General features: G+C 44.7%; 1 protein-coding gene across 1 annotated transcript in view; it reads right to left on the reverse strand.

Moving 5' to 3' along the window:
• Positions 1-1,377: 1,377 nt before the first annotated feature.
• Positions 1,378-23,350, reverse strand: part of TPH2 (tryptophan hydroxylase 2) — a 94,391-nt gene continuing 72,418 nt past the window's right edge. Inside the window, exons 9-11 of the mRNA XM_036251931.1 lie at positions 12,966-13,061; positions 2,184-2,317; positions 1,378-2,058 (exon numbers count right to left, since the gene is read on the reverse strand). Of these exons, the coding sequence (XP_036107824.1) occupies positions 1,884-2,058; positions 2,184-2,317; positions 12,966-13,061 (405 nt within the window). The 3' untranslated portion in view covers positions 1,378-1,883. The remainder of the gene's footprint in view (positions 2,059-2,183; positions 2,318-12,965; positions 13,062-23,350) is intronic.

Below are 23,350 nucleotides of genomic sequence, written 5' to 3' on the forward strand. Positions count from 1 at the left end.
CGTGCCCATACTTTCTCTGCCACCAATAATCTTTCAAGTCACTGTGTCTTTCCCTCGGAACAGCATTTACATTGCCTGACTCTCACATTCTATCCATCAAATCCTGTCTTAAAGATCCAGTTGTTCTGAGAATCCTACAGAAATGAAAGATCCTCAATAGTTCAGATAACCATTATTCAAACCTCTGATTTTTCGTTTTCATTTTCCTTCTCTCTGATGTATGTCTGCCTCACGTTCTTCCCAAAAATATTTAGTCCAAAAAAAGTCTTTCTCATCATGGACCTATGTAAGAGTATGAATTAGTCAGAAATTATATGCAATGTCTTATTAAAAAGAACATCCTTGGAAATTGCTCCAGGAAATATTTTAGAATTACTAACTGAAAAGTCATTTCATCATCTTCTCTTTCTCTACGTTTTCTCGTCTCCCCTTTCCTCCCCCTCTGATTTTGTACCACCAAAGCAGAATGAGGGGAGAGTGCTGTGTTTGTTGAAGAAATCAGAAAAAAATGAAATTCATTCACTTATTCCACAGTTTTATTTATTTCTTTTGTTCACTTAATCACCTGATTACACCTCTTATGGCAAGCATGACCAGAGATTTTTAATATTATTACTATATTTTTGTCCAAATGTGCCCAAACTTTGGGCAAATAGACAGACTCCCAGAGATCTGGCTTGGTTTGGGCCTGTGAGGGGAAGTATCTGTCCTGTTGGCAAGTCTGAATCACAAACCAACTCCCACTTAGTGAACAACATTCATTTTGAAAAGCATTAGTTTGCCTTCGCTGACCATGTGAATACATGCACATACCAAGTCAAGCTTCTTTGCAGTTCAAAAGCAATATGCAATGGACTGAATGTTGGTGCACAACCTGCTGTGCTGTTTCAACCACATCACTTCACCTCTCTGAGACTCAATTTCCCCATCTTTGAAAGCAAAGCCTTATGATTTTATTGCCCTTTAAAAGAAATGGGTTAAACACCTGAGCATAATAATTCACTTTCTTCCAGCATAAAATTAATAGTCTAAAGATTTATGACCCACTGTTTCATCTTTCCTAATGTCCTTTCTGGAAGTATTTTCTTCCAAAATGCGTTGGGAAGCAGGCCACAAGTCGGTTTCTCCAAGGTCAGTGCACCCTACATATCCCATTTCTATTTATTTCTACAGCTTTCTTCCATTGTATAAATACTCGACCTAAACGTCAGTCTCCCTAGTGCAGCGGTTCTCAACCTGTGGGTCGCCTAAAGGGTCGAACGACCCTTTCACAGGGGTCACCTAAAACATAACAGTAGCAACATTACAGTTATGAAGTAGCAACAAAAATAATTTTATGGCTGGGGTCACCACAACATGAGGAACTGTATTTAAGGGTCATGGCATTGAGAAGGTTGAGAACCACTGCTAGTGTGTTACCTCAACAATTTCTGAAACAGAATAGTGAATCCTTGTTAATGTGATGGGATGTTTCATACGGTTCTGGGTTTATCTCCAGTGATGCTGCGGGATATCGGTATCAGAACTATGGCAAACGGAAACAGTGACACCGCTCTTTTCATTGTATCTAATGGCCGATCTGAGAAAGAGGAGGTCAAAACCTAGAATCCTAAGAGGGCTGCGCGTTACAAATTTTAAATAGATGCAATTTGGTTAAAGACACTAAGCAGGAATGTCAAACCGATTTAAGACATTTAAACGTATTACAATCTTTCATATGATGAGTGGTGACCTGTCACTAGCACAGGAAGTTACAAGTAGGTAGAGATACACGTAATTGCATGCCTACTAGCCAAGCCATGACACAGAAAGTTATTGGTCTTATATGACATTGACACTAAGCCCCCAACAGACGACGCTGGCAACAACGCTGGTCCCAGGCGTCAGATCCCCAGATACTGGTTCATTTTGTTCAAGGCATCACACACGGTGTTCAGATCGCTGCGGAGGTCCTGCACCACGTTTTCAATGCTCCTGGTGTCCTTCAGAATTTCCACACTCTGTGTGTAGGGGTTGAAGTATACTGAGAAGGGGCGGGTGATGGACTTTGCAAAGTCCCTGCCAAGCAAACAGAAACAGAAGGGTATGCACTCGACCCTCATCAGCAGAAGAGATGGATGGAGGGAAGAAACACAGCCAGAGAAATAAGACATTTTCTCTAGATGGGAGAAAAACAAACTCACCTCATCTTTTCTTTGGCTTCTTCAAAACTTTCCGAAACAAAGTAGGCTTCTTGGAAGGTGGTGATAAGGCACTCCTGTAAGCACGTCGTCTTTGGGTCGAAGGCTCTCACGCGAGCCTCGTCGGAAAGAGCATGCTGGAAAACACACAGCGAAACCCGTGAATCTCCCCCGGGGGGCTTCCGAAGCCTCCGCCCCTTCCCACGCACAGCTCAGCCCGTCCACAGAGCTGCTCGGGTCCGAGTCTGCCACGGGACATGCGTCTCTCCCTATGCAGGGTAAATCGAGTGTTAGGGGTTTTTGTTGCTGCTGTCGATTTTAAGTCTGTTAAGTCCTGAAGGAAAATAATGAGATTATGGTATTATTTTCCTTATTATCAGCCAAATTCACACTGAAAAACCACTCTGAGCTGTGTCCCAACAGCAACGGAATTTTAAATCTATGCCATGAATAGAAGCAGGGATCGCATAAATACGGTCCTAAGTGGATTGCTACAAGCAATGTACTGAAATTTCACTTAAATGGCAGAAGTAATAATTACCTGCGTGGAGAGGTAATTGGGACTCTGACTAAAATATTTGCGGGCTCATCGGGAGACACTTTGAGGGCAGGTACTTTGTGTCAGCAGAGTTGGGGTGCGCCTGCATATTTGAGGACATTTGCAAAGCATTCATTTACCTTCCACTGAGTACCGCAGAGCAATCTACAGCAGATAAATATTTCCGGGTGGGAACAAAATAGCTCATATTAACCGCTGTAGCTATGCCCAGAGTGGGCATTAGGAAAACAGGGAAGCCAGGGCACTCACTCTTCGAACCTGCATCAGTTCCCCTCAGCTCAACACATGACTGGTCTGAGCAACAGCAAGGAACACGAAGGACTGGAGTCTCAGGATACACTCAGTGATGCTAAAAGTGCGTGGTCTTTTCCTGCCATGGGCCCCGTGCCTATTTATAGACCCTGGATCGATGATTCTCAAACGGAACGTGCACAGAATCACTAGGGAGCTCGTGAAAATGCCGGTACCCAGGCCTTGATTTTATTTGGTAGGTCTGGATGAGTCCCAGAAATCTGTCTTTTAAAGGCAGCCAAGGGGACTCAGACATAAGTGGTTGTGAACTATATTCTGATAAATACACCTCCGGATTCTGTCCCTTCCTTCATTTCAAGGGTACATTGGTTGGGAGAGAAAGAAAAGAAGAGAAACTGCCTTGATCTGAGAGTCCGGAAACTTGGCCTCTGGTCCAGGTGTTGCTGCTGTCGAACGGGTACCCTTGGCATCGCTTCACCCCTCTGTGCCTTCATTTCCTCGACTGCAACGAGAGGTCTGGGCTCCGTGGTTTCCATTCCAGCCTCTGCCTTCTGCCCAAAGCATTCTTCTCCTTCTCAATCGCTAACGGCTAAGGTTTCCTGGAGAAATGCTGAACACCTCTCCTGTTCAGCATTCTTGGTGCGTTCCCCAACAACGGAATGCTTTGCAGCCTCCCACGACGAAGGCTGTGGTTCCCTCAGTTTGCAAATCTAATTGTGACCCAGAGGACTGATGGGCAAGAGAAAGGGCATGCGGCCCTACCCTGTGGTTTGCTGTCTCGCGAGTCCCATTGTCCAGACTAGTGCATCTATGAACCAGGGAATGCAGAGGGCATCTTGAGGTGAATGCTTTCATTGGCCCACAGATAGCTTCATTGGAAGCAGAAGGTCACTACACCTGCAAATGCATCTGTGCTGGATTCAATGCAGTGCAGTGAATATCAGGAGATTTGGGTTCCACGTGACTAATCATTCTGTCCACATTTTTAAAACAATTTCAGTTTCAAGAAACAAAATGTCCCCTTCTAAGAGCTGTTGTTCCTCTGCAAAGAACAGACCACCTGTGGGCTCGCCATGGGCTTCAGAATCAGAAGTGGCATTCTCTGGGAGCATTTTACCTTAGTGTGTTGCTCTGATTGCCCACCCGTGCATCAGCACACAGGAATGGAAGGAATGTGACTGACACAGTGTCCTCGATCTTTCTCGCAGCCCCACACTCAGGAGCATGAGCAGAGCCAAAGCAGAAGAGGTTATAGGAACATTTAAGGCATGGCTCCCCGGGGGTATCCTTGCTGAGCCAAGGACTTTGCACTGGGTCGAAGACAAACACAAGAAGGGGGTGAAACTCATCTGCCAGGGTGTGCAATGCTTTGATAGGATACTAGCAACCGCCGCGGGCCCTACAGGTAGAGGATGCTTTCAGAACGTGTGTCTACAATAACAGAGACTGGAATCAGAGTAGATTGAGGAAAATGTATCATGTGATGACTCCTCTGGATACTCAGATGACCCTGTTTAGTACTTTTAACTGGAAAAGGAGATGAGAAAAATCCCAGAGGCACAGGTGCTCTGCCCAGGTGTCAAGAAAAGTCAGTGGGCTCACAGCATATAATTTGAGGCAAAGACCAATAGGCAAAACATATCACACTTGCCTCACGTAATATTCAAGGAAAAACTGGAGCTGATTGTTCTAAGCTCTCAAAAATGCAGTCTATCTTCAGGAGTCTGTGGCGTCCAATGTGCTGGCTTCCTGCTGAGGACCTCTCTGTCCATGCAGAATGGCACCTATGGCTGTTATGAATGTGGGGATGATAATGGTACCCAGAGGTTCGCCTGGAGAACAAGAGCCTGGTGTTGGGGGAGCAGCCGGTGAGAGAGGCCGACAAAGGAAGAGGTGATCACAGCTATAAATGGTCTCATTTACCCGGTGGGGAGCTCCGCTGTGTGATGACTGCCAGGAACATCCACGCAGCCCATGAGGTCCTCTATTTGTGAATACTAAAGCGTGGCCCAAGGGATATGAAAAGGATCCATGTCTCTGTTGTTTCCAAAGTCCACTCCCATTGGAGTGAAGTCCTTCAGAGTTTGCTCCTCAACCACTCCCCACATCTCCCTCTAAGCTGCTGGGCTTTGGAGAACAGCTCTCATTCCCTCTCCTCTATGTCCAGAGTGGGTTCTCTGTCAACATCGAGCCAAAGTGCTGGATGTCGCCGGGGAACTCCACAGGGCATCCTTCCTGAAGTGTGCTCCAGGTACGCTGAAGTCGGCAAGAACTAATCCGGCTTTCTGTACAGAGCGGCTCTGTGAGGCTGAGGATCTGGCTGGCAGTCTTTTACTCTCGAGCTATTTTAAAAGTGCAGGAAAGGCCCTGGAGGTTTGGTCAGTGGTTTGAGCATTGGCCCTCGGACCAAAGAGTCTTGTGTTCAATTCCCAGTCAAGGGCATGTATCTCAGTTGCAGGTTTGATCCCTAGCCTCCTTGGTTGGGGTTGTGTGGGAGGCAACCAACTGATGTGTCTCTCTCACATCCGTGTTTCTCTCTCTCTCTCTCTCTCTCTCTCTCTCTCCCCCTCTCTCTCTCTCCCCTCCCCCTTCTCCCTCCCTCCCTCCCACTCTGTGAGGAAATCAATGGGAAAATATCCTCGGGTGAGGATTAACCAGAAAATAGTGCAGGACGGCTTGAGAATCGCCTCCTCTCATCTAAAAGAGACTTTGGGATTTACCCATAGTGCTAAAGACTGGGAGCCGGGAGACCCGGGTTCTAAACAAGATGTCCCAGAGGCATGGTATCACATGAGTGAAACATTCCCAGGTTGGGGTTTCCTCTTTGGTAAACTCCATGAATTCTGAGGCTCTTCTCACAACACAGTTTGAACAGGGCCTGCAAATACACAGCACTCGTACCCCCATGTCTCCCCCCCCGCCCCAGCAAGACTGCCCACAGCCGCCTTTCCCACTGCGCCGGGGCATGGCCTTCCCGGCCTTCCCACCAGAAATGGCCATTGCTCATGAACTGGCATTAGTGTGCAAGTTACGACCTAACTGTCATTCCAGCCTTTTAAATTAAAACATCCCTTTTCAACCTCAAAATGTTCCCATAACCCAACTGTTACCTAAAGTTCCTACATGACTTTGGGCAAGTTATTCCCCCCCTGTAAGGCTAGCCCAGTATTCATCTGGAAGGTGGGAATGCTACTAGTAACTGCAACCCAGGTCTGTGGTAAGAGCTAAAGAGGCAATGCGTGCAAAGTACCTGGCACCCAGGAAGTGCCCAATATATTGACTCGTCATCGCTAATTTAGCTCACGATGATGCGTGGTGTCCGTGTGCATTCGGCGACAGCGGCCACTGGTGCAGCCCCTCCCTCCAGGCGTCTGGAACCCCCAGGTAAAGAAACACGGCCCTGGCTAGGAGGCTTCCAGGTCCTACACTGCGAAAGTGCTGCCCTGCGTTCATCCGTATAACATCTTCCTTCCTCCCAGCCACACACCTGTGCAATGACACAGAGTTGTTATTTTAACTGTTCTAGATGTAAATCCCATGATCCTCGCCCTCTATATCAGGACTGGTTAACACTGGGGAAAAACTCAAGTGTGAAGTCAGGTTTACAGGTAGGATTGAAGCCTAGGTTCTGAATAAAATAAATTTGTAAACATCTTTACACTTACCCTACAATCATCTTTTCCCACCTCAGAATAATAAATATATTCATTTGTATATGTACGTCTATATGTATGCATACTATATTTTTTTAACCTCCCTCAAATGTCCCTCGTGCTGACCAAGCACAACTTGGCACTGACATCCCTACTGCCTAACTGAAGGGTGATGGCGTAACACTTTTTCTTATGTTACCAGGGATGCTGAAAGTTTCATCAGTTTGAATAAGCTGCCGGGGGGAGGGAACCATCTCTCCCTTCAAGCAGTCCTTTCTCTAAGGCCAAAGACCCTTTTCCAGCTCTTGGTGCTCCATCACCTGCTCTGCCACCACCAAGAGTGCTCGCATGGGGGGAGGGCAGGAGGAAGACAGGAGGCGTGAGCCAGCTGAGCGGGGTTCAGGGGTGGGAGATCCAAAGCCGTGAGTCCTAACTCGGGCCTCACGCCGCCATACCAACCGAGCCTGGGGAACCCTCTTCCCTGGAGCCTGGCAGCAATCTTGAGCATCTCTCAGAGTTGCCAGAAGCGGTAGTAAATACAAATGACCATAATAAATAGAAACCTGTTCTGTGAATGCTGATTAACAGCCATGAAAAAGCAGTACAATAAATCCACCGTGCAAGGATATTAACACCAAAGCCCAAATAATAATAATTATTAAAAATGTAAAAAAAAAAACCAGCTTTATCAAAACCTACAAAGCAGAACAGATGTATAAATAATGTACCATTCCAGCAACTACTATGAGGTCAGTGCTAAGACCATTTATAAGAAAAGTCTAATCTCTGCCCTTCAGGAAATAAGGAACTAGGCTTTATTTACCATTACCCATGGAGAAAAGAAAAAACTGCCTTTTGATTTTGAGATGGATTGACTTTTTGAGGTAAGACTCACCAATTCATCATTAGCAATCATTTCCTTACCACCTAAGGTGAGCAAACATTATTGTTGCTTCTCCAAAAGAGCTGGATTCAACAAAGACCCGTGTCAATCACCCTCTTAGAACTTCCCCACTACATACTCCAACTTCCTTGATATCTGAGACCTTCAATATTGGGTTCTTTTTAATAAAATAATAAATGGGTGAATAATAAACTTTTTTCAATTTTTATTAATTTGTTTTTGTCACAGATGTTTCTCCTTTCCCCCCAACCCAGACAATCTCCTCCCCAACCCGCCCCCTCCCACTTCTCCCAGCATTGTTGTCTATGTCCATTGGTTAAGCATAAATGCAAATAAGTTCTTTGGTTTATCTCATACATACCTCCCACCCCCCTCTTCTGAGGTTTGTCAGTCTGAACCATATTCCTTTTCATGTCTCTGGGTCTATTTTGTTCATCAGCTAATTTTGTTCATTATATTCCACAAATAAGTGAGATAATGTGGCATTTGTCTTCCTCTGATTGGCTTATTTCACTTAACATAATACTCTCCAGGTCCCTCCATGTCGTCTCAAAGGATAAGAGATCTCTCTTTCTTACAGCTGCACAGTATTCCATTATGTATATGTACCACAACTTTTTTATCCACTCATCTACTGATAGACACTTGGGCTGTTTCCAGATCTTAGCTATTGTAAATAGTGCTGCTATGAACATAGGTACATATATTCTTTCTGATTGGTGTTTTATGCTTCTTAGGATATATTCTGGAAATGGGATCACTGGGTCAAATGGAAGATCAATTTTTAATTTTTTGAGGAAACACCATATTGTTTTCCATAGTGGCTGCACCAGTCTGCATTCCCACCAGCAGTGTGCTAGAGTCCCCACTGGGACTACATTAAACTAAAAAGCTTCTGCACAGCAAAAGAAACAACCATCAAAATGGAAAGAGAACCCACTGTATGGGAGAGCATAATTGCCAACGATACATCAGATAAGGGGTTAATTTCCAGAATATATAGAGTGCTCATACAACATAAAAAAGGAAGACAAAGAACCCAATGAAAAAATGGTCAGAGGACCTAAATAGACACCTCTCCAAACAGGATATACAAATGGCCAAGAGACATATGAAGAAATGCTCAACATCACTAATCATCAGAGAGATGCAAATTAAAACAACAATGAGGGATCACCTCACACCTGTCAGAATGGCCGCCATCAGCAAATCATCAAACAACAAGTGTTGGCGAGGGTGTGGAGAAAAGGCAATAATAATAAACTTTTTTAATGAGAGACATATCCCAGGTCAACTGTGGGATAAAGAGAAAAAAAGGCGTGAAAGCAAAGACACACGCTAGACTGCGGGTGAATGGCAGTCAGTTTTCCAGATGACTTAGCTCATAGTAACTGCTCTCCACGGTGATGAAGGTAAGAAAAGGCCCTATCCAAACACACTTTTTTCATCACCATTTGTCCCTTCTATGCCCTCTTCCACCTCCACCCACTCCCCTCCCCCCCCCCCCCTGCAATCACCACACTGGTGTCTATGTCCATGAGTTCTCTCATTTATTTTATTTTATTTTTTTTGCTCAATCCCTCCACCCCAGCCCCCAACACCCCCCCACCACAGCTGCCTGCTCGCTATCTATGAGTCTGTCTCTATTTTGCCTGGTAGCTCAGTTTGTTCATTAGATTCCACATATGAATAAAATCATACGGTCCTTGTCTTTCTCTGATAAACACACTTTTAGAATTTCTGAAAGTTCATGACAGAACAGATAACTAAAACAAAGAGAGATTCACCATTGCTGAAAGTTCAAAAAAAAATAGTCTTTATGGTTATCAGATTTATGTTAGCTCTTACAAGCATTTCCATATTTCTGTTTCTGTCTTTAAAGATAAAAATAAGCACCATCAAAAACTGTAAAAAAAACAAAGCATTGTCATTATCAAGAAATAAGACAGAAAAATGAAAGGTATCCTCCGAGCTTAGATATACCACTTGGAAATACTTGGTCAGCTCTGAAGTGCAACATGTACGCCCAGGAAAATCCAGCCTCTTCAAGCACAAATGTTAAAACATATTCTGTTCAAGGAGAGAAGGCGAGCCCGGCCCGTGTGGCTCTGTGGTTGAGCATCAATCCATGCACCAAGAGGTCACCGGTTCAATTCCCGGTCAGGGCACATGCCCAGGTTGTGGGCCCAATCCCCAGTGGAGAGCATGCAGGAGGCAGTCAGGCGATGTTCTCTCTAATCAGTGTTTCTCTCTCTCTCCCTCCCTCTCCCTTCCTCTCTCTCTCTAAAATCAATAAAGAATAAAATATTTAAAAAAAAAAAAGAGAGCCCTGGCCGGTTTGGCTCAGCGGTTGGAGCGTCCGCCTGCGGTCTGGAGAGACCCGGGTTCAGTTCCCGCTAAGGGCATGTACTTCGGTTGCAGTTTGTCCCCGGCCCTGGCTGGTCGTGCGGGTGGCAGCCACTCGATGTGTCCCTTTCACATCGATGTTTCCCTCTCTCTCTCTTCCTCTCTCTCCTCCCACTCTATCTGTACAAAAAAATGGAAAAATGTCCTTGGGTGAGGATAAAAAAATAATAAAAATAAAAAAAAAGGAGAGAAGGCGAATTGTGGATATTTATGCAAAAGTTATAAAGACAATGCCAAAACCTCCAACAACTTAGCTGGGACCTATCTTTGGGCTGCAGTTGGAACAGCAAAAATATTTTACCACATAAGGCAACCGGAATCAAAATTGTGAGCATATTGATGCTGGAATGTTATAATACTATTAATAAAGTTATCCCTAGATCAAGGACTAGCATCTGTCCACTTCAGTAAAAGTCAGACTGAAGTATTCAGCTGTGAGAGGGCTCTGGGCGGGGCAGGGGGTGAGGGGGGCTACGGAAGGCGTCTACACCATGTTATGTACCCTCTGTGAACGATCAGAAGATTTTTCTTGTAGCAAGAATGCCTGAATTGTAAAAATGGTCCAAAGTAGCAATCATAGGGATGTTGGAGTGTTGAAATTTGAGAATGGAAGAATGCTAATGACCAAAGGTGATGGACCAGAACAAGAAGATTCATGGCAGACAATGCCCTTCGGTGTCCACGCTTCTGGCTGATTTCCATTTCCAGACGATTCCGACCACACCAACAGAAACAAAAACAACAGATTCACCCCAGTGCTGCCTACACATGCCTCATTAACCAGATCAGAGGACCCTGTCGAAAGTCAGGGCAATGAGAGAGATTTGTTTCTTTTGTTGCTGGCGTAATTTATAAACCCTCTGAGGAGAGTGTAAATAGATGTAGCTCAAGAGCTGCATCATTTTCTGGCTAATTCTTTTGGGGGGGAAAATCAAAATGCACTCTGCAGAAGGCCTGGGTCTTTCAGAGATATGACATCATACTCTTTCTGTGGGCTCTGCCCACTGCGCTGCGATCAACCCAAAATGGACTTTTTGCTGTTGTTGAGGATTTTAGTAAAAAATATCTCACCACATCACATCAGGCTTTTGTGCGTTAAATACCACGGTCCACTCCAGACAGGCCGAGGTGCGGGCAGCTCCCTCAGAGGGGCAGGCTCTGCCCAGGGCACACGCACTGCTGTCCGACGACTGCTCTGTATCATGGCATCCTCGCCGCAGTCACCCGCTCCCCTCCTCAAAAATCAGCCTGGGCAGCTGGGCTCCTGTCAGGAAGCCTTCCCAGGCATGGCCCACTGTGTGCCAGGCACATTTCCACGCCGTCCGTATTATCTGATTGCTTATCTCTTGCACCACAAGGTAAACTCCTTACTAACAGGGATCCCAGGCAGGACAGCCTCATGGTTAAGGGCTCAGACTCTGAAGGCTGGACTGCCTGGACTTGGTTGGGTCCAGCTCCCAGAGGTATTAGCTGTGTGACCTTGGGTAAGTTCCCTAATGTCTTTAGGCCTCAGTTTTCTCATCTGTAATGATACCATTGCTTATCTCATTATGTAGTTATGAGAATCAAATGGGTTTATATGGCTAAAGCATCGAAAATACTAAGGCCTATTTAAATGTCCATTGAAGTGGCTGCTATTTTCTTCTTATTCTTTCTTTGTTTGGAGAGAGAAAGAGGGAGAGAAAGAGAGAAACATGAAGTGACAGTGTAACATCAATCAGCTGCCCCCCGCACACCCCCTATTAGGGATCAAGCCTGCAACCTGGGCATGTGCCCTGACCAGGAATCAAACCAGCAACCTTTCAGTGCACAGAATGATGCCCAGCCAACCGAGCCACACTGGCCAGGGCTTCTTATTCTTGTTCTTCATCATTATTACTTGTATTTATATCCCCTAGTGACAGGCACAGTACATGGCACATAGTAGGTACTCAACCAAATGCTTGGGGAATGAATGAATGGGGTCATAAAGAGAGGATTTTATAAAATTCTAGTGAAGTTGCATCTTTCAAGAACAGAAACAACCCAAAAGTTACAATTATATATTCCCTAATTACATTATATGAGGATAATCAATACTCAAAATAAAAACCCTTAGTTCATAATCTTGATCTTACTCTGAATAATCAAATTAAATTATTTTCAGTACCATTAGCACATTATATTTCACATCACATTCTAAACTAATCAAAACTTGCTATCTCCCAATGGTATAGACAGTAATCCTTAAGTAATCAGAATATTTAAATTATCAGATACCCCAGGCCCCAAGATTTCTGAAAAAAAAAAAAGATAATTTTACCGTATTGTTTTTTAAAATAGCGTTCCTTAAGCATCACTATGCATATTAGATACCTTGCAGACCAAATGTTTATTTCATTGTTGTTTTTTCTAAATTGCATATGTCTATATATGTTTTAAAACACATTAGTTTTGCCCTGGTCAGTTTGGCTCAGTGGTTGCGCATCAGCCTGCGGACCAGAGAGTCCCAGGTTCGGTTCCCACTAGGGGCATGTACCACAAAAATAAATAAAAAAATAAATAAATAAAACACATTAATTTTGAAGAAGCTAACATAATGTCAAATTTCCCTTCGGGAAATAAATGCTGGGGAGTCCACTGGAGCCACAGGGTGATGGAAGTGAGGACAGCCAAGGCACCCTTACGAGGAAATTCTAAACATTAGAATCACGGCTAGCTCGCTGGCCACATCTCAGCACTAGATTCAGGGCCATCCTTTGTTAGCCAACATCTGAGCATACGTCTGTCATTCCTGTTGACTGTGCACATAGCTGCCCACCCATTGGAGTCACACCACACACCCAGAAAGGCATGACCCATTTTCAGAAGTGCAAACAGTTAGGTTAGCACCCACGCTGAGGTGCCAGCTCCTCTGTGTTAAATATTTATGGAGTATCTGCAAGTGGAAATGCGCAGACAAACAAATCGATATTTTCCATGACCTTGAACCAGATTGCCTGGGAAGGATACTTTCATTCACAGCTTCATACCTTCAATTCTCCAATGGAAGAAAGCAGTCCTGCTCCGTATGCCCGCAGTTGCCCTTCTTGCTTGCAAAGGCCAAACTCAATTGTAAAGAAATAGCACTAAAAAAAAAAAAAAAAAAAATCAACACACATCCAGTATACTGGTTAACAAGTTCTTCTAGAGAATAAAATGGCATCCAAAATAAAATGGTGCACTGTGCGGAATTTCTTCAACCATGTCAATTTACATACATCTAAGTCCAAAACATTTATTGAAATCTATTCTCTTGCTTAATAATCCCTTCCTGGGCCAAAGGTATATGGAAAAGGTATCAACTACTAAAAGTCTTATGCTTGCTAGGTTCAGAAACCCCACTAGTCAAATCAGAACCCATGCAATAATTTCAGAAATGAAAAGACACAGACTTAGAAATAAATGAATATGTCACAGTGATAATGCTGTAAGAATAGGCTATTCCATTTACTAAGTTGTGTTTCAGTGACATCAATAAGTTCATGCACTTGTGAAAACAATAACTTAGAGCTTAGTAATCCCAAATTGATTTTTGCAGTTTGTTTATTAATTCAACAAACATTTGTTGATTACCTACGAAAGCCAATGTTTGAAACAAGAGAGAGACCAATAAAGTAAGTACATGCCTACCAAACTACCAAAACCACAATTTTAGAATGTTTTTTAGTGAGATCTTAAATATATACCAATGTATATACACACACAAACACATAGATGTTGTGTGTGTGCATATATACACACATATAAATGTAGGGTGGGTCTATTAAAATACATTTTATTTTCCAAAGTAATAGAATCTACAGACACGCTATATACATTTCTGGGGGACAACCTATATGTATATACTAACTAAGGACCATTTCATTGACCTGAGTTTTATCAGCATTAAATACCACAGCTTTCCCAAGATATTAAAATCTATAGTTGTTTCTGTGGAGTTTAGGAAATTAACCTAGACAGACAGAAACATCTGTACAACCAAAAACTCATAATGTTCTTGAGAGAGGCTGAAATCACACAGTTTTTGCTCTGTGAGAAAAGTGAGAAGTTGACAATGAGCAATAAAACTTGCATCAAATTAACACTGTCCTGCATTAGCGATGACAGAGTGCTGACGGTGTTGAGAAAGAGAATTTAAACACTCATGAAAGGGGGCAGAAAATGGTATTTCTAGCCCATGGCAGTTTGCTCTATTTTTATTTGGAGGCACATATGCCCGTTAGTTCAGGAGGGTTTCACATGTTTTCAGGGTGAGGATGATCTGGGCTATGTGCTCTGCAGCACTGGGCTGGACCCAAAGCACTGGTCAGTCCAGGTTAAACCTCCAGAGGCAAATTCTCTGTTCCTGGTCCACCTCCCAAGGAAGCTAAGATTATAGCCCTTCCTACCGCCATCACCCACAATGCACACCAGCACTCTTCCTTACTCTGTTCCGACCTTTCTTTCTTTTTCATCACACCACTTGTTGACATGGTCTTCAATTTATTTCTGTCATCTGTCTCCCCAGCCTAGATGATAAACTCCATGGCAACTGTTGACTGGCCTCTTCTCACTAGATGCCAGTAGCAATCCCTACCCCAGTGGTAACAACCACAAATGTCACTCAACATTGAAAAATGTTCCCAGCCAGGCACTGAAGGGTTGTGGGTTCGATTCTTGGTCAAGGGCACGTATCAGGGTTGCAGGATCAATCCCCAGCTCAGTCAGGGCTCATGGGGGAGGCAACCAACCGATGTGTCTCTCTCACATTGACCTGTCTCTCTCTTTCTCTCTCTCTCTCTCCTTTCCTCCCTTTCACTCTCTCTAAAAAAAATCAATGGAAAAAAATATCCTGGGGTGAGGATTAACAACAACAAAAAAGACATGGTTATTTTAGATGGAGAGGTCAGGGAAGGCTTCTCTGAGGGAGTAATATTTAAGCTGCATACTGCTTGAAACACAGCCTTTTGTGCAAAGATCTAGGGGAAAGAGTGTTCCAGCAGAGGAAATGCAAAGGCCCTGTGGCAGGAATAGATTTGTATTTTCAAGGACAGTAGGAAGTCATTGAAAGGTTTTAGGCCTGGAAAGAGACATGTCTAATTTAGTTTTCAAAAAGATCCTGCTGGTGCTGGGTAAAGAGCAGATTGTACAGGGTCAAGAGTGAAAGCAAAGAGACCAGTTAGAGGGAAGTGGCAGCCAAGAGACAAGGGTGTTGAAAGACTTAGAACAGCCCTGGCTGGTTTGGCTCAGCGGTTAGAGCGTTGGCCTGCGGTCCGGAGAGACCCGGGTTCGGTTCCCGCTAAGGGCATGTACCTCGGTTGCAGTTTGTCCCCGGCCCTGGTTGGTCGTGCCGGTGGCAGCCACTCGATGTGTCCCTTTCGCATCGATGTTTCCCTCTCTCTCTCTTCCTCTCTCTCCCTCCCACTCTGTCTGTACAAAAAATGGAAAAATGTCCTCGGATGAGGATTAAAAAAATATATATAAAAAAAAAAAAGAAAGACTTAGAACAGACTTGGGCCAGGAGTAGCAGGGGTTTGGGAGAAAGCAATACCACAGAGGCCTCTCTTGAGAAGAAAGAACCCAAACAAGAGATGTGACTATGTCTTGAAAGTTAAAATATATATATGCCCTGGCCGGTTTGGCTCAGCGGTTAGAGCGTCGGACTGCGATCCGGAGAGACCCGGGTTTGGTTCCCGCTAAGGGCATGTACCTTGGTTGCAGTTTGTCCCCAGCCCTGGTTGGGTCGTGTGGGTGGCAACCACTCGATGTGTCGCTTTCACGTCGATGTTTCTCTCTCTCTCTCTCTCCCTCTCACTCTATCTGAACAAAATATCGAAAAATGTCCTCGGATGAGGATAAAAAAAAAAAAAAAAGAAAGAAAGTTAAAATATAGCCCTGGTCAGTTTGGTTCAACGGTTGGTGCATTGGCCTGCGGACCAGAGAGTCCCGGGTTTGGTTCCCACTAGGGGCACATATTAAAAAAAATAGCCTTCAAGTCTGTCCTCCCCAAAAGTTTGCACAGTGTTGGACACAATGAAGAGAAGCAATCATACATTCATAAAACAAGAAGACTGAAAGTTCAGCCTTCCATTTTATCAAAAAGAAAACTCAAGTTTAAGGAGATGAAGTGATTTACCCAGGGCCAGTCTACATGGTGATATTTAAGAGATCCAGGGCTCAGTATTTTAAAGTTTCTAGGTAAAAGATTAATAGATGCATGATTTTTCCTTTACCACCAAAAAAATCAATGAAAGTCAAACAGGAAAAGTAGAATCTCATAACATCTTCTTAGTGTGTCTTTAGCTGATTCCCTAATGTATATTGCATTTATAGCACATGATGTGAAATCCTTGGAGCATTAACATTGCACATGGAAGTGTTTGTGGAAAAAAAAAAAAGTGCTATCATGTTCTAAAAACTCCAAAATACACATGTGGAGTCCGTGACAGCAGATGTAGGTCAGCCTAGTAAGAGCATCTTTCATTTGCCTTATGCTACATCATTGCACACGTAATGCACGCTCATGGTTATAACCTAAATCAAAATAGGCTGAGGGAGCCCCTGAGAAAAGTTGGTGTGCCGCCCTGGCCAGTTTGGCTCAGCGGTTAGAGCGTCCACCTGCGGTCCGGAGAGACCCGGGTTCGGTTCCCGCTAAGGGCATGTACCTCGGTTGCAGTTTGTCCCCAGCCCTGGTTGGTGGTGTGGGTGGCAGCCACTCGATGTGTCCCTTTCACATCGATGTTTCCTCTCTCTCTCTCTTCCTCTCTCTCCCTCCCACTCTGTCTGTACAAAAAATGGAAAAATGTCCTCGGGTGAGGATAAAAAAAAAAAAGAAAAGTTGGTGTGCCATATACCCAGTTTTCACATAGAGTTGGCATCCCATCCACTTTTAAGGGGAATTAATAGGTCTGTATCAACTCCACTAAAGATTCAAAGCTAAATCCACCCATGTGTCTTTAGTCCATGTGCTTCTAGAATCAGGGCAACCTCAGAGGAAAGACTCACTGTGTGTCCTCTTTCCCATCACTCGGAACAATCTCGGGCACCATACCTCATCTGGGAGTCCTTCCAGAAACTGACCTTACACAGCTCCATCTGCTCATTCCCTTTACCTACCGTTCCCTTTGGTTTCCTGTTGTTCTCAACCATGGAAGGTGCCTAGAGGCTGCTTCTACAGCCCACTCTCCCAGAGCACCAAGACCTTTTGCTCTGAGACAGTTTTCCACGTGTAGATCCACGTGTGGCTAACAGGTAAAGAGAACTGAAGAAGTGCGCCTGAATCTCCAGTGTTGGCAAAATTTGCCTTACGAACTGGCTCAGAATAATTATTCTGTTTCTGTTTCTGTCTACAACTGCAGTCGAGACCTCAAAATGCAGGCGGCCCTGGTCATGATCACTCATGAATGGGGAGGAGGGGCAAGTGCACATTTCTTCCTTCTGGTGTGAAAGGCGAAGCCTGCTGAGAGTCGAACTCGGTGACCCCTTGACGACCTTCCAGAATTCAGGGACACCTAAATGCTTCTGAAAGTTTTAAGAAAAGATCATTTGTTTTCCTAGGAGGATTCTCCAGACGTGGATCTATAATATATTCCTTAGAGATTTACCAAATAAATATCCTACCTATTATTTTAAACACAAAAAACAAAAAACAAAAACTTGTAAGAACATCAATAAAAGAGAACTGCAGATTCTTGGCCACTACTGTCGTTTAAGCAGAAACAAATAATAATACTAAGACTAACACCCCCCCAAATTGAAGGGTACCTTTCATCAAAGCTGACGTTCATGAATCCCAAGTTTTACATACCACTAATTATATGTAATTATTTATAAATATTTTATTTGAATATAATTACATATAATCATTAACTGAAAAACCAAAACAGGAATGATAGATTGGACTTCTTCCACAGAAAAAAAGCAGAATCATTTACATACATAGAGTCATTAAGCGGAAGCAAGCCTGAGTGACAGTCTGAAACCCCAACACTGCGGCGGAACAAGCCACGGGACGTGCTCAGGCTGAGCGGGTGCCCAGGGAAATGAGATAGGTCGCCCAATGCTGCCACCGTCAGGTTGCTACTGGTAGCGCACCCTTCTTGCTACAGTTCTGGCGAGCCCAATGGGCAGCAGTGGGAGCTTGCCTGAACACAGTCCTCAGAGACTTAACACACTGACAAACACACGCAGGTTTCACATGGTGACTTACAGAAGCACACAATGCAACATCTTTCCCATGTTCGGTGTGAGGTACCTGAAGCTCTTGCTAAGACACATATTCCAGTTAAAGAGATGAAAATCTTTTTTCAGAGAACTCTTGATGGAAGAGAAATGTACTGTTCCAATTCCCCTCATTAAGGGTCCTCTGCCTCCCACTCCCCCCACTCCTTGAATCCGTGAATAACTATATTACCCCCTCCTAAGAGTCGTGCTGTATTCTTACACTGGATTAAAACGGTACACACAAACTTCCAGAGGAAGCCTAGGTGCCCGACCGCCTTCGTCTTCTCCGAGAGAGAGGCTACACATGTCACTGAATAAACGACTGAGTAAGAGGTAAATTTTCTCCACCACCTTCACCAAAAATCGTTTCTCTACATATTGGTAGTATATATTTTAAAATAATCGCACATATCGTTCCACATCTAGAATTCCATTATCCACAAATCTCAAAAGCAAGAAGCTAGCAAAGACAGTTTGAAAAAGCCCTAACTGAGCTAAACATAACAAAAAGTTGGGTGCTAAATTTGATTTGCTTTCCATATAAAAGGATCTCTCAGGCCTCACTCAGATCCTACTTATCCTTATCTTATACACAGTTCAAATTGTACTTATGTAGCTTCCAAGCCCACACCCTAACATGAGAGGGGAACAAGAAAAACATACAAAAAGTGGACCCAACAACTCAAAAAACACAGAAATATAATATTTGATTAGACAACCCTAAACACACTCATACTTGAAGTTATCACTAAACACAGAACTCAGCAATGATTCTACAACATCAAGGTAATAAAGGCACTTAGCCAGAAGACTTCCCATTTAAGAAAGTGTTCTCATATATGTTATCTTACTACTACTAACTTGAGATAGAGCAATTATTATTATTTTCATTTTAAAATTTTTTTAAATATGCTTTCATTGATTTTTTTTGAGAGAGAGAGAGAGACCATAGATGTAAGAGAGATACTTCAATGGGCTGCCTCTTGCATGCCCCATGCTGAGGATCGATCCTGCAACTTGGGCATGTGCCCTGACCAGGAATCTAACCAGGACCTCTTGGTGCATAGGACAACGCTCAATCCACGGAGCCACACTGGCTGGGCTATTATTTCCATTTTATAGATGGGAAAAGTGAGGCTCAATGTTCAAGTGATTTGCCCAAAATCCACAACTCATGGTTGGCAGAGCTAGGAGTCAAGCTCCAGTTTCCTTTTTTTTATCCTCACCCAAGGACATTTTTCCATTTTTTGTTCAGATTGAGTGGGAGAGAGAGAGAGGGAGAGAAATATCGACGTGAAAGGGACACATCGAGTGGCTGCCACCCGCATGGCCCAACCAGGGCCGGGGACAAACTGCAACCGAGGTACGCGCCCTTAGCGGGAACCGAACCCAGATCTCTCTGGACCACAGGCCGACGCTCTAACCTCTGAGCCAAACTGGCCAGGGCTCAAGCTCCAGTTTCTTAACTTCAAATTCAGCTTCTTTCCTCCTCAGCAAGTGCATGTATGGGTACAGGGCCACTACCAGCCAGTCACACAGGCACAGCAGTTCCTGTTGCTGAAATACTGAAATACATCCATTATTGGGTATAAATAGCTATTATCCCGACTCCTCACGTGCCCTAGCCACTCACGCTGCCTCCGCCCCTGCCCACCCCCACCAGCGCCACGGCATGATCTAGCAAACAAAGGCTCAAAGCCTGTAAAGTCAGGACCTCCAGAACCCTGCTCCACACGAGTCTAACAAGCATTCGTTCTGTTTGCTGCCAGTGTCATAACAGAAGGACCAACCCCACAAGGGAAGAATGCTACTTAAGGTGTTCCAACATCAGATGTCTGCACCCCTGAAAAGTGCAGAGAAAAACACACAAAGGGGCTCTGTGTCTCCCAGTCTTGCTTTTGGTGTTTTCTCATGCTCATTTTTCCATGCTCAAATAACCAGTGATGTCAAAGAAGACACCTGAACCACTGTTTAAAAGGTAGAGGCCATTCCAAGTGTCCTCTCACCTCACCCTCTACCACTGGGCCCCAGACACCACAGTTTGAATTTTAGCTACATCAAAATTCAGGTTACAAGCAGCAAGTATCTTCTCACCTTTGGCCAAAATTCCCTGAATCTTGATTAAATTACAGATGATAATCGTTGTTTATTGGAAGAACGAGGCTGGAGAGCAAAGCAGGAAGCTTCAGGATAGACGTATTGAGGCAATACACATCAACCAGAATAGGGACACAAACGTGAAAACGGAAGCTGTCTTGCTTAAGCCACCACTCAAGCAGCACAAGACAGTAAACGTCCCACCAGACATCAGTTTTTGCTATTGTTTGCTTAACTGTTTAAACTGCAAATACTCTCAAGAGTCACACATAAACCAGATCACATTAGGTGCAATGAGGACCTCAGTGCTTTATTTGCAGAGCAAGGGTTCCTGACTGGCGAGACTCTCTGGAACTGGGCTTCTGAGCTGGCAGAAAGGGAGATTTTGCCCTGCGCTATTCCTGTGTGAGATAAGAGCGTCGGAAATGCTAGAAGCGTACAGCTGGAAGACACGAGTCACCTGCAGTCCTAGGGCTACAGCTGCTGTGCAACCACAGACCATTCTCCCCACTCTTGGAGTTTCCCCTCAGCAAAGGGAAGCCATTCCTCACGTGTTCACAGATATAGGGGCCAGTCACATGGGGCCTGTCGCTGTGGAGATTCCAAGTTCCGGTGTCGGAATGCCTTGAGCCACGACCACACCTAGGTATAGGTGTAGTAAAACTCCTGTTTTACCACGAGCCTCTAACAGAAAATCAGCATAGCTCTTGCCAAGTCACAACATCATCAAAATACACTTGTTAATGTATATTTATCAAATTCTGCTGTGCTAGTTGAGATTATAAAAGTACCTAAAGAAAATGGTTCTATGCTCCTGAAGCCTGTGGCGGACTCTGAAAGATAAATGGGATCTTGGGAGGGCTACGGAAAGAGAGAAAGTTACTGGAAATAGTAAGGTCAAAGGGTTGGGTGAGGGGGTGACTTAGGAGAGCCCCAGATGTACATCATGGGGAGGAAGAGCTAAGTCGAATTATGGGTGGTGCATGATCACAGGTCCGCTGGACCGGGTAGAGACTGCCTCTTTGGCCAGTGATTCTCCTCAAAGCAAGACGGACAAAATCAAGAGAAACAGAGGAGGGCTGGGATTTGAGTAACTTGTTTTGTCAGCTAGAAAACAATGACCTGAATTGTGCAAACAGCATATATTGTCTTAGGCTAAGGACAGCCATCAGATGAATTAAAATGTAAAAACCTAAGCTCTGAGGAAACATTATGGCAAACCTTGTGGAAAATTGATCATCAAATATAAGAGGACCGTCCATAGGAGAAAAAAAGTGTCAGCAGAAAACAACTTTTATTGAAGAATATATCGACATAGGCAATTTCCAGCAGCACTGTTTGGGGGGGTTGGGGGGGTTCTGTGTGGTTCTTAATACTGTTTCCTATATCTCTCAGGTTGTTTTCAAGAACAAGTGGATTTTGTTTAAACGCCCTCCGGCCATTTCAGTTTTATTGTCCCTCTTCAGCTTATCTGAGAGCATTTTCAATTCCAAAGGAGACCACCTGACTTATATAATTTAACATTTACTAGTTTTTATTTCAGGTTTTAATGCTGTTTTTTTATTATTATTATTATTTTTAAAAGAAGAAGAAAAGAAAAAAGGAAGCATCCCTCATTCTCTCCCTCCCACTCAGGGACTAACAGGAGAGACAAACATTCACTCACCATCAGTGACACCCGGCAGCTGGTCCACCCCTAACCCTGACAGGACCCACTGTGAGACACTCGTCCCCAGGGCACAATGTCGGGTCCCAATAGCCATGTGGTAGCCCATTCACAAAACTTCAGTCCCCACTGGCCTAAAGGTCCAAACTCTTTAAATGGCAGAAAAGACCCTCTAGGACCTAGCCCCTTCCTCCCCCAGACTCCTCTCCCAACCGCCTTCCTCCCTGCCGCCCACCCCTCAGGGACTATTTGCAGTGGTGCAGACTAAAGGCCTCTTCTGCCCTGGCCGGTTTGGCTGAGCGGTTAGAGCCTCGGCCCACAGATCAAAGCGTCTCGTGTTCGATTCTGGTCAAGGACACGTACCTCGGTTGCAGTTCATCCCGGCCCTGGTCGGGTAGTGCGGGAGGCAGCCAGCCAATGTGTCTCTCTCCCATCAATGTTTCTCTCTCTCTCTCTTCTTACTCTATCTGAAGATAAATGGGAAAAAATATATTCCGGTGAGGATTAGAAAAAAAGAAAAGAAAATCGAGGCCCCTCTTCAGCTTCCCACCTAGGCCTTTGCACACACCTTCCTTCTGTCTGGAATGCGCTCGTCACCACCCGTTACCTTTGCCGAGCCCCTGCCTGCACACCCGGTGCGGTGGTCCTGTTCTCACCCTCAGCGGAGCACGTGGGATCCGAACTGAAATTGCGTCTCCTTGCCTCTCCCTCCGCCAGACTCTGAACTCCCTGAGGTCAGGGGCAGCGTGTGACTTGTTTCTGTTGTTATTGTGGCTCTCTGTCTGGTCGACAGTACCCTACGTGACATGCAGCAGGTACTCTGCAAATACTGAAGGAAGGGGGAAACGGTTAAGCAAGAAGAGTTTCCCAGTGGGCCAAGCCAGCAGGGTCAGAGCCAGTCTTCCGAACCAGCAGCTACAACCAGCAGCAAATTGTCTAATATCACAGGCTCTGAAAAGATGAAAAACTTTCTACTGTACCCATCAACTCAGTTTTCACTTAGGGCTGCAGAAATAGATCTGTTCCTCGACCCCTCTCTCTGTGGCCCCCTCAACGACAGCGATGCCCTCCAAGCAGGAGGAAGGGAGCAGCCCACCTCCTCGAAGGCTTTCAGGAGCCTGGATGGAGTGTGATTGGCAGGATCTCCTGCGGAAGCTCAGCCGCCTCGTGGTTAAGTGGCTTCTGGCCTCCTTCAGTACTACAGGCTGCAACTCTGAAACTCCACTGATTCCGACATCTGGATCCTCATCAGAAAATGTCGGGGGAAAGTTTTTCAGTTTGCTGTTTCTGAAGGCTGGAGCCAGCTGGAGACTAGCCAGGGAAAATGCTAACTGCTTGGCAGGGGTATAGAGGAGGCTTACTGTGATAGACCCAGGCCCTGAAGTGTCTCCCGGCTCAGATTCAGCAGCT

The sequence above is a fragment of the Molossus molossus genome, unplaced genomic scaffold, assembly GCF_014108415.1.
Source record: "Molossus molossus isolate mMolMol1 unplaced genomic scaffold, mMolMol1.p scaffold_m16_p_10, whole genome shotgun sequence".
Lineage (NCBI taxonomy): Eukaryota > Metazoa > Chordata > Mammalia > Chiroptera > Molossidae > Molossus > Molossus molossus.